Below are 11,209 nucleotides of genomic sequence, written 5' to 3'. Positions count from 1 at the left end.
GACATCAGTTTGCCAAGGTGTCTGTTCCATCTTCTCTACCAGGTAGGGCAGAAGTTAATCACCGACAACAGCTCTAGGCCCTTAGCCCAGAGACGGCCCCAGAAGAAGCTACCTAACAACCCTCACGAAGTCGCCCTTACTGGGGCTCTTGGCTGGCTTAGTCAGTAGAGCGTGCAACTCCATCTTGGGGTTGTGAGTTCGAGCCTCATGTTAGACATAGAGATTACTTAAAAAATAAATAAGTAAGTAAAGTGATTACATAGGGAAGAAGAAAAAAACTATTTAAAAAAAAAAGTAGCCCTTATCTTCAATTCCTTTTCCACATATATTTATTTTCCCATAATTTGCTCCCCTAGAAACTCCTTTTCCTTTGTCTCATCACGTCTCTAAAACTGTTATTCTTTTGTTAAGATGCTACAGAAGTCCAAGTTCTTTTTTTTTTAAAAGTAATCTTTTCACCCAACGTGGGGCTCAAACCCACAACCCTGAGATCCTGAGTCACATGCTCCACCGACTGAACCAGCTGGGCGTCCCCTATAGAAGCCCGAGTTACCACTGCTTTGAGTTAGTCATCTCAGAGTGCTCCCGTGTGATTTCATGTTAATATACTTGTTGGTCGGGGGGCGCCTGGGTGGCTCAGTCGCTTCAGGGTCAGACTCTTGATTTCAGCTCAGGTCATGATCTCAGGGTCATGAGTTCAAACCCTGCGTCAGGCTCTGCGCTCAGCAGGGAGTCTGCTTGAGATTCTCTCCCTCTCCCTCTGCTCCCCCCCACCCCCGCTCATGCTCCCTCTAAAGTATATATATTTACTTGTTAGTCTGTCTTTTGCATCTGAGTCATGGGTCCCCAACCTGAGAACCTAGGAGGGTAGATGGAAAAAGACTTTTTCTTCCCCTACCATAGACATTGACTGCAGGTGTTCTGCGTGCAAGTAATTAAAGTCACCAGCCCGTTTGGAATGTTGCCCAAACATTGGTGGAAAGGGATGAGGAAGGCCTGGGGCCTTGGGAGTCGTCCTTGCACGTCATCTATCCCCCCCGGCTACACCGCCCCCACCAAGCTCCTTTCCAGGGCAGGTAAAGAGATCTCATTCTCAGCACTTAGCTTTTTGTGTGTGTAGGTTGTCTCCCTGGGGAGTTTCAACGTGGTCCTTACTGGCCACTTCAGCGGGGTTCGGAGGTAGAAATAGCACTCAATCCGGGAGCCCAGCCACCTAGAAAGGACTCAGCATACCAGAGAGAAGTAAATGAGCCCACTTCATTCTTTTCTTGGCCCTGCACCCTGTTCTGCTGACTCCACCGCCCACATGCCAAGAACAAAATGTTTGTGGTGCCAACATTTAAAAATGCGGGGCCTGGGATCCTCTGTCCACCATTCCCCTTCTGCTTATTTTCATTTGGCTTGCACACAAACAGCAAGAGGTAACAACCCTGACAGCCAACAGAGCAGCTCCTTAGTTATATCGACTCACCTCTTTCAAATTTTGGAACGTGGTACTTACCCATTCACCATTTATTGATGGGCACAGTGTACCAGACATTGAACACATACAATAACACAAGCTCCCGCCCTTAAGAAAGTTGGTGACATCACCTACAGATAGGTAATAATAGATTCATGACTGAAAACTATTGCATTATTTCCACAGTTTAATAACCAACTAGGAATCAAGTAGAAACAGAAAACAGATATAAGTGTTGTTCTAAAATAACTTAGGTGGCTGGGTCACCTGGGTGGCTCGGTTAAGCAGCTGCCTTGGGCTCAGGTCATGATTCCAGAGTCCTGGGATCCAGCCCCGCATTGGGCTCCCTGCTCAGCGGGGAGCCTGACTGTGCTCTCTGTCTCCCTGTGTCAAATAAATAAATACAATCTTTAAAAAAAATAAATAAATAAAATAAAATGATTCAATGGGTATGGATCTCCACCAGTTAGTTAGACTTTCTTCCCCCATCACTTCTCACTGGTGTACTGGTTTTCCCTTCACTCCTTTCTCTCCTGCACCCTCTGATGTTTTCACTTTACGCTTGTCCATCTGCTACCACCCACTCTGTCTTGAGTTCCTTTCTCCCCAGAGAGGTTACAGACCTGGACCAAAGGAATCTTAAAACCAAATGGAGTTAACACAAGAACTGAGTGAGGTACAGAATTGCTGAATCACTATACTGTACACCTTAAACTAATATAACACTGTATGTTAACTATACTAGAATTAACATAACTTAATTAGAGGGGTGCTGTGTGGCTCAGTCAGTTGTGTCCAACTCTTGACTTCAGCTCAGGTCATGATCTCACCGTCCTGAGACTGAGCATGGGATTCTCCCCATCTCTGCTTGTGCACGCATGCGCGTGCTCTCTCTCTCTCTCTCTTAAATAAATAAATACCTAAGTAACCAAAAATCATTTTTTTAAAGATTTTATTTATTTATTTGACACAGAGAGACACAGCCAGCGAGAGAGGGAACACAAGGAGGGGGAGTGGGAGAGGAAGAAGCAGGCTGCCAGCGGAGGAGCCTGAAGTGGGGCTGGATCCCAGAACGCCGGGATCATGCCCTGAGCTGAAGGCAGACACTTAACGACTGAGCCACCCAGGTGCCCCAACCAAAAATCATTTTTAAAAATAATAAAAAATATGGGGCGCCCGGATGGCTGTCGTTAAGCGTCTGCCTTTGGCTCAGGGCATGATCCCAGGGTTCTGGGATCGAGCCCCACATTGTGCTCCCTGCTCCCCTGGGAGCCTGCTTCTTCCTCTCCCACTCCCCCTGCTTGTCTCTCTCTCTGTCAAATAAATAAATAAAATCTTTAAAAATAATAATAGTAATAAATAAAATGACTTACTTAGAAAAAAATGGGGTTAGATGCTTTCTTTTAACTTCGAGTAAAATACTAATTGCTAATACCTGTTTTTTGTGCAGCCTGGAATCTAAGAATGGTTTTTACATTCCTAAATGACTGGGAAAAAATCAAAAGGTCATTATTACATGACATATGAAAATTATGAATTCACATTTCAGTGCCCACAAACGAAGTTTTAATGGAACACAGCCACGTTCATTCACAGTCTATGGATGTTTTCTTGCTATACCTGTAGTTGTATAGAGACTGTATGTCTAAAAGTATAAAAAACTTTCTTTGAAGGTATCTTTGAGCTTGCCAGGGAGACCCTCATCGGAGTTGGAAAAATTCATGGTCAAGAAGTTATCATTGAAATTAAATGGTAGCAGCTATGTCTAAGGAATATTGTGACTCGAGCCCTTCGTGAATGCTGTGATGGATGAGGCTGTGGAAGTAGCAGCCCGTGGGCGACAGAGCAACATTGGAGTGATGATAATAGGAGGAAAGAGTATCATCACGGTAGAAGCCTTCCAGAGAGTATGAACAACAAAACTGGAATGTAAACCAGAGAAATCCATGCTTCCGTATCCTCTCTCAGAGCACGTTTTAGCGCAATATAAAAATTAGGTCATGTACATTTTCTTATTGAAAATTTTTGCTGAATAGGCTTTTGTAATAGTAATAAAAATTTTATTTTCTGCTCATTTACTGTAAGTTTGCCAACCCCTGGCCTAAAATACCCAGTTTGAAAGCCATGGTGTACAGCTCTTGTGTGAGGTGACATAAGGTGCTTTCCAGATCTTCCCTCATTTGCTTCTAAAAACTTCATAGGGTGGGTATTGTCACCATTTGTAAGGTGACAAGAGACTGACAGAGAACACTTTGCCGACATCAAAGGCTGGAGTCAAACAAGGTCTGCGACTCTAAAGCTGGCCGTCTTTCCAGGACACAACATGCTCCTGAAAGCTCTGAAGGGCACAGTCTGAATTATAACCAGTCTTCTTTGGACATCCATCCATTGATCCTGATTTTCTTCGTTGAGGCCATCCAGCCATCTTTAAAATATCCACAGGCTGTAACTTTGGATTCCTGGAGTCTTTGACTCTTAGCTGGACATTGACTCTTTTAGTCTCTTTACCACCCACCATGTTCATGAACAGGTTCCAGTTGGTCTATGGTCTAAGATCTTCCCGTGGGGCACCTACACACCCTGATAGAGGGGGCGGAAGCCATCCGCGGACCGTCTGTCTGGTTCTAGATGTTCTATATCTTTCCATCTTCATCCATCATCGGCTGACTTTTTAGACCCAGAGGCAGAATCTTACACTACTGAATTCTAGTCTGTAAGATGGAGTGTATCATTCCTGCCTGTTGAGATTTTTTAGTTTTAATTCCAGTATAGTTAACACACAGGAATGTATTAGTTTCAGGCGCACAAGATAATGATTCAGCAATTCCATGTATTACTCAGTGCTCAAGATAAGCGGACTCTTAATCCTCTTTACCTGTTTCACCCTAACCCCCACCCACCCACCTCCCCTCTGGTGACCATGTTTGTTCACTGAGATGCTTTTGAATTCTCACTCCGCAGGCCGATAAGGTTGCTCTTCTCTTTGCTATCCACAAATATGTGTATGCCTTCTGATTTTCACCTGGGTCACTGGCGAACATGCAGCTTTACCCTTCATTCCTGAAGGTGGCACTCATAGGCCACTCTGTCCTGTAGATCCTGTTGGGATGGCCGACTCAAGGGACAGTCCCAGTTGGGGGAGAAACCCAGGTGGACATACTACTTTCAACGCCCTCTCTCCTAACACCCACACAGCCACTTCTAAAAAGAAAGTGAACTCTTTCCAGCACCTCCTCCTCTTTCTGCATTCTTTCCCATTCGGGAACCTTCTCTCCCAGCTTTCTTGAATCCCAGACCTTCCACTTGCCTAGTGCTGGGTGTAAATTTGGGCTTAACTTTTGTGCCTCTTTTCCCCATCTGTGGAACAGGGAAATGAGTAATACCCAGTACATAAATTAATGGATGAAATTATCATTCAACAAGTTACCCCTCAAAAAAGAAAAATTTCCATTTCATTACGTTTTTACAGCTAATATCGAAGGGGTAATCCATCAGAGGAGCTACAGAATTAGTTTTCTCCTGAAAGTTGCATTTTCTCCATTTATCCCCCTTAAGTTGTCCCCTTATCCCCATAAAATATACTTGTCCCTTCATTCAGAAATGGACCAAACCTATTTCCTTCCCTCATCCTTGATCTGTAGATTCTGTCATCGGTTTTTTTTGTTTTTTTAAGTAGGCTCCACACCCAGCGTGGAGCCCAACTCGGCTTGAACTCAGGACCCTGAGATCAAGACCTGAGCTGAGATCAAAAGTCAGTCACTCAACCGACTGAGCCACCCAGGCACCCCTATTTTTTTTAAGATTTTAAGTAATCTTTACACCCAACGTGGGGCTCAAACAACCCCAAGATCAAGAATCGCCTGCTCCAACAACTGAGCCGGCTGGGCACCTGCATCTGTAAAATCTGTTAAGACAGAACACATACTGGGGCGCCTGGGTGGCTCAGTCAGGTAAGCACCTGCCTTTGCCTCAGGTCATGATCCCAGGGTCCTGGGATCAAGCCCCACAGCAGGCTCCCTGTTCAGTGGGAGCCTGCCACTCCCCTGCTTGTGTGCTCTGTCAAATAAATAAAATCTTTAAAAAAAAATCCTTGACAATCATTTTATCCCCAATCATACTGGGTTCATGTCTCAAAACCCCTGTCTCCATAGAATTGCTTCCCCCAGGTGTTACTTCAATGCAAGAAATGTCCATTTGCATCAACCCCATTCAGGCACAGGCCAACAGTAAGTTTAAGAAACATTATCAGGCTGTGTGGAAGGATACCTCCTATCCCTTAATAAGACTATAAAGATGATTTTGAATATCCTTACATTCCAGAAGTCCCTCTTAACACAGACCTTCAGGATTTAAACAAACTCAATGTGAAAAATAAACATTTATTACAAAAATGAGTTTTGACATTTCAAAATGAAAACAGACAAGGCGTTTTCCAACTCAAAGGGGCTGTGGTAAGCTGCAGAGGTAAATTCCAAGACTGGTCATAAAAGACTCCTACTCACCTCACCACAGTGACTGAGGGAGTGAGGAACCATTCACCTCAGACTTAAAGGAACAGTGAATCACCCCCGCTTCCCTGCGGTGTTTTCTCTACATCCCTCCCACCCGATCTCCCAAGCAGGATACAAAACTGAAACATACTTTAAAAATCTCCTTCTTACTGAACCGTTTCATAATCTCCACTTTTATTGTTTCATTAAATTTTATTTCCATCTGGAATATTTATTTTTTAATTGGTGCATGACCCTTAACTGATGGTTTGGTTGGTTTTGTTTTTCCTTTTGGATTCTTGATAGAACACTCGATTCTGTTAGGGATTTCCAGATAAGGGAATAAAACATGGCAAGTGGGGCTCAGCGTCCTCCACAGAAAGCAAGCAGCAAAATCTGCCCTAGAAAACCCCTCATTTGCCCTCTTGCTAGTTAATAAATAGACTGGGGGCTGTGATAGATGGGGAAAACAGAAATCTAAGGGCAAAAAAGGGTCCAGACGGACAGAGGAAAGCAATGAAAGGCAAGCCCACCTTGCTTACTCCTGCTCACTCCCATGCAGACAGCCTCACAACCTGGTCTCAAACTGTCTTTTCCTTAAATAGCACATCCCCCTCCCCCCACCCCGCTTTAAAATATAAAGTAGTAATTATTAAACTACCACTAAAGAAGGAGTTCTCCAAAGGGTTTGAGGAATCCTCCTGCCTCGGGCTCTGGAGCAGTTTTCCCACAGCCTTAGAGAAGTCTGCTAAGGCATCTGGTTGGCAGAGGTGGGAGGGTGGGCACCTTCTCCTCTCGCTCGGTGTATCAGACCAAGCGGAACCCCTGAGCACAGCCTCAGCTGGGGGGAGGGGGCTCCTCCAGAAGGCTCTCCTCCTACTGCCAAGAGGACTCTAGAATGAGGGTCCAATGCTCAGACGCTCCACCTTGAGACAGGAACCAGGAAGGGTGGGACACGGAGCCAGGACCAACCCAGGTTGCAGGGAAATGGAGCTTCAGGCATCTTCCTGTTTGTACAAAGGAGCCCAGGAACCTCATTTCCCCCACTTCCCACAACAAGAAGCTTTGACAAACCAAGTTTTTATTTCCAGCAACATCCAGCTACATACAAACACACACCAACAAAATCTCACCGAAGAGCTAAGAAGCCCTCCGACACACACTGGATTTCAGCAGAACTGAGACACGAGGACATCACACACACACACACACACACACACGCTCACACTCAGCAAAGAGCTGAGACCTACTACACACACTCGCACAGCCCTGCAGGTGTATCTCCACGGCGTCCCTCCAGTGGTTGCAGCCAAGGGTGATGGTTTGAGCTGCCAGCTCCAGCTTCCTTTGCTTTAGACCAGCGGTTTTAAAACTCTTCTGCTCCATGTCCCCCGAAAGCTCACTCCGCCCTCCCTCACAAAAGCTCCTGGGTCTTTTTTTTTTTTTTTCCTACAGACGCAGCTGGTGTCAGTCTGCTTGTGTTAAGGACCGTGCAAGAGGACCCCAGCGGCACTTCCCATGGGAAGACAGAACAAAGTGGGCTGCAGAGGCAGGAGAGACTTGGCATGGTCCCCAAACCACCTTTTCAGCTGCCTGGGCTCCAGTCCCCACTCCGGAACAGCTGCTACCTCCTTAGCATGGGAGGAAGGGGCTGAGGGACAACGCTCAAGATCATTACTCAGGGCACGACTCACAGGGCATGGGGAGCGCCCGCCACGGCAGCCGCCTGCTTGGAAGAAGTCAATGGGTGGCAGTCAGGACTGCTGCCTGATCCCTCATAGGGATGGGGGATGAAAGCTTTAAACAAGTCCCAGGCCACTCAGCACTGGTCGGAAAGGAGGGGAGGGATGCAGGAGGAAGGGGTACACAGCCGACATTATTAAAAAACACATCCTAACTACGATAAAAGTGGGGACCACTGTGGGGGCTAGAAGACACATAAGGCATCCTGTGAAAGTACAGACATCACGGGCCAGAGTCTGGTAGCACCAGCGTAAGGCAAGCACAGGGGACAGGAGACGAGCCGGACCAGGGTCACACCAGGAATGACGAGGTCTGCCTGAACTCCCCCTGGGGAAATAAAAACATCCAGATCAACTCTCTATCCTCTTCTTTAGCTGATCATCTCCCGTACCTGCAGACACAGGCTCGAAGCTCCCTCCTCGTCCCAGGGTAGCACACTCACTTCGCTGCGAGCCGTGGGCTGGCTGTAAATCACCTTCTTACTCGAAGTCCTGCAGACAAGCCAGAAGACGGAGATGCTCAGTCCCTTAGTGCTCTCCTTAACCTCTGCTTGCCAACTCTAGGGGCTGGACTCAGAGTTTTACAGAAGCAGAGTTCCAGCAGGGACGTGTGGGTGGAGGGAGACAGGACAAATGCAAGGCCACAGGGAGAGGTAGAAACCCGGATGTCCACCCAACCAGGGCTGCCTCCACCTCCAACCCCTCCCTTGGGCCCATCTCAGCTTCAAACCACAGCATCCATGTTCTCCAGCTCAGAGGTCCCCAGGACAGCACCTCACTCACCCTTTCTTTGCTCCTGAAAGAGAAGAAACAGGACCGTGAGTGTGAGCAGGACAGAAGAGAGCAGGGCACGGAAGGGTGGGGGCAGCAGCACGCAGCACACAAGTGGTGCTCACCCAGGAGATAACCCCGCACGTGTGGGCTCCCTAACAGGCCAGTACTCAGATGGCACCCAAGAACCGTGCCCTGAAAGGAGGACGATAAAAAGGAGTGCCTTGGAGGGCAAATACTCACTGTCAAAGTAGCCTCGTCTATAGGCGAACCAGATGCCCAAAACCAAGACTCCAAGGAGAATGAGTGTGACAAGGACAGCCGCCACGATGCCCCCCACATTCAATTCCACTATGAGACACAAACGAGAGGTCAGTCCCCTGACGGCTCACTCACACTGCTCACACCACCACCAAAGCCAAGATGAAAAGCAGATCCCAATCCCCACCCTGGATCTGAGCTCAAGCCCTGCTCCGCACACCCCTGCTCACCGGCTTCCATGTGCACAGCATCTGACCTCATGGGGGAACCATACCCATTCTGCGCCTGACACATGTAATCTCCAGTATCAGAGGCTGACACGGGATCGAAGACCTGGAGGGAAGAAAACAGTTGGCTTCCTGCCTGAAGAAGCCAAGTACCTATTATTTTTTTAAGTTAGCTCTACGCCCAACGTGGGGCTTGAACTCACGACCCCAAGACCAAGAGTCACACGCCCCCCTATTTTTGTTTAATTGCACTAGAGTTGACATGTATCATGTTACTTTCAGGTGTACAACATAGTGATTCAACAATTCTATACATTATGCAATGCTCATCCTGATTAAGTGTTCAGGTATCCATCTTTCATCTCCCGACCCTGATGCCAATTCACCTTGTTGCTGTTCTTCTTCCCCACCTTCAAGGATTCTCTAACTGTGCCCCCCCACACCTTTCCTTACTACCCCATCCCTACCAGCTCCCCTGTCTTGTGATTCAGGCTATAGGAAGAATTGCTGAAGGCACGGTTGCTCTTGGGCTCCGTAGGCATCAGGACCCCGTCCTTGAACCAGTAGAACTCAGAAGGGGGAGAGCCATCTTTCTCTGAGCAAGTCAGCACTGCCCGACTCCCAATGGTAGCAGAGGAGGGGACGTTGACCGCAGGCTTGGATGGAGGCACTGTGAAGGGACAGAGGGACTGAGCACAAGGTCAGAGAGTGCTGCCTAGAGGCTAAGCTGCTGATACCCCCATCCCTCAGCTCTAGCCTCCAACCCTCACCATGCCCTCAGCTTCCCCCTACCCAGGGGCTCATCCCCTCTCTGCCGGCACTGTGACTCTGAACCCCCCCACCCATGAGCATTCTCACCATCACTGAGCCCCAAAGCTTAGCAGAGCCTGTGAGGGCTTAGGGAAGCAATGAATTCCGAGACCACACAGAAAAAGCATGGCACATACCAAGCACAATGAGCTTGACAGTGACCTCCCCGTAGGTGTTCCCGCCGTCATCCGAGACCATACACGTATACATCCCTGTGTCTTTCCGGGTCACGGAATGGAAAGTGATGCCACTGTGTGAGAAGGTAACTCGGTCCTCATAGAAAGCTACCGGGAGAGACGGAGGAGGGGCTGAATGAGCTGGAGAGCCAAGAGAAGCTGGTGACGGTGGCAGGAGAGGCCACGAAGTCCACGGGACTGGAGCCCCCGGGTGTGCCTCTCCCCTGGAATCCAGGCCAGTCAATCCCTCCACAGCCTAGGCCATGAGGAAGGAAGTGGAGGGACTCACCTGTGATCTTGTTGTTATAGCAAACGAGGCTGGTGACGTCCCCTTGGGCAAACTTCCACTCCACACGGGGAGAGGAGAAGCCGGAGTAGGAGCAGGACAACTTGGCGGCTGCAGACAGGCCAGAAGTGAACAGGAGGAAGGAGCAGCAGCAAACGGGAAGGGGAAACGGCCCCCACCACCAGTCTGTGCTGGATGCCGGCCTGCACCTGCTCCCGCCGGCCCCAGACACCCCCCTCCACAGATGCCCCACACTCACGTTTGTTCTCAGCAACTCGGACTTCAGGTTCCAAAGTGTACACGGCACCCCTGCCCAACGCCAGGCAGCCTGAGGACAGAGGCAGACCCATCAGGAGGGGACAGAAGAGCATCCCGCTGACGGGACATCTGAGGCCGGGCCCCTCCCATGGCTGCTCCAAGGTGAAGAGATTCAGAGATCCGAGCTCCTTCTGGGTCTCATGCCCTCTCACCAATGTCCTAAATATTTTCTTCCAATGCTTTTTGCCACAACTGCAGGCCAATACTTCCATTATCAATGGAAATAAAATATCTTTTTCAAATCTAATTTCTTTCACTTTTTATGTTTCCCTCTGCAACTCCCAATAATCTTTTTAATTTTTTTAAAGATTTTATTTATTTATTTGAGACAGAGAAAGAGCACAAGCAAGGGTAGCTGCAGAGGAAAGAGGGAGAAGCAGGCTCCCCCANAGAGAAGCAGGCTCCCCCAAGAGCAGGGAGCCTGATGCAGGGCTCAATCTCAGGACCCTGAGATCATGACCTGAGCCGAAGGCAGACACTTAACCGAATGAGCTACCCAGGCACCCCTGCAACTCCCAATGATCTAATTAGATTCCTACTATTCCAAGAACAGCTTCCCAAATGACATTTCATGGTTCACAGAAAGCTTCTCAACAAATAATTAATTGCAACCACTTGTCAGACACTCCTGGCAGGAAGCCAGCAAAGCTGGAGGCCAGGGAGGCA

The 11,209-nt window shown here is 48.2% G+C and overlaps 2 protein-coding genes across 2 annotated transcripts in view; one reads left to right on the top strand and one right to left on the bottom strand.

The window, feature by feature from the left end:
• Positions 1–3,183: 3,183 nt before the first annotated feature.
• LOC109491163 (small nuclear ribonucleoprotein G-like) lies at positions 3,184–3,375 on the top strand. Its single transcript, XM_034666015.1, is given in 1 exon segment — positions 3,184–3,375. A coding segment is annotated over 1 exon segment (192 nt).
• Positions 3,376–5,827: 2,452 nt separating this feature from the next.
• The window catches only part of F11R (F11 receptor), a 25,334-nt gene continuing 19,952 nt past the window's right edge, over positions 5,828–11,209 (bottom strand). Inside the window, exons 2-10 of the mRNA XM_002928750.4 lie at positions 10,485–10,553; positions 10,229–10,336; positions 9,901–10,047; positions 9,421–9,623; positions 8,957–9,059; positions 8,709–8,816; positions 8,478–8,490; positions 8,138–8,186; positions 5,828–8,022 (exon numbers count right to left, since the gene is read on the bottom strand). Coding sequence (XP_002928796.2) covers positions 7,987–8,022; positions 8,138–8,186; positions 8,478–8,490; positions 8,709–8,816; positions 8,957–9,059; positions 9,421–9,623; positions 9,901–10,047; positions 10,229–10,336; positions 10,485–10,553 — 836 coding nt within the window. The 3' untranslated portion in view covers positions 5,828–7,986. The remainder of the gene's footprint in view (positions 8,023–8,137; positions 8,187–8,477; positions 8,491–8,708; positions 8,817–8,956; positions 9,060–9,420; positions 9,624–9,900; positions 10,048–10,228; positions 10,337–10,484; positions 10,554–11,209) is intronic.

The sequence above is a fragment of the Ailuropoda melanoleuca genome, chromosome 8, assembly GCF_002007445.2.
Source record: "Ailuropoda melanoleuca isolate Jingjing chromosome 8, ASM200744v2, whole genome shotgun sequence".
Taxonomy (NCBI): Eukaryota; Metazoa; Chordata; class Mammalia; order Carnivora; family Ursidae; genus Ailuropoda; species Ailuropoda melanoleuca.
This window is presented reverse-complemented; position numbering and strand designations above follow the sequence as displayed.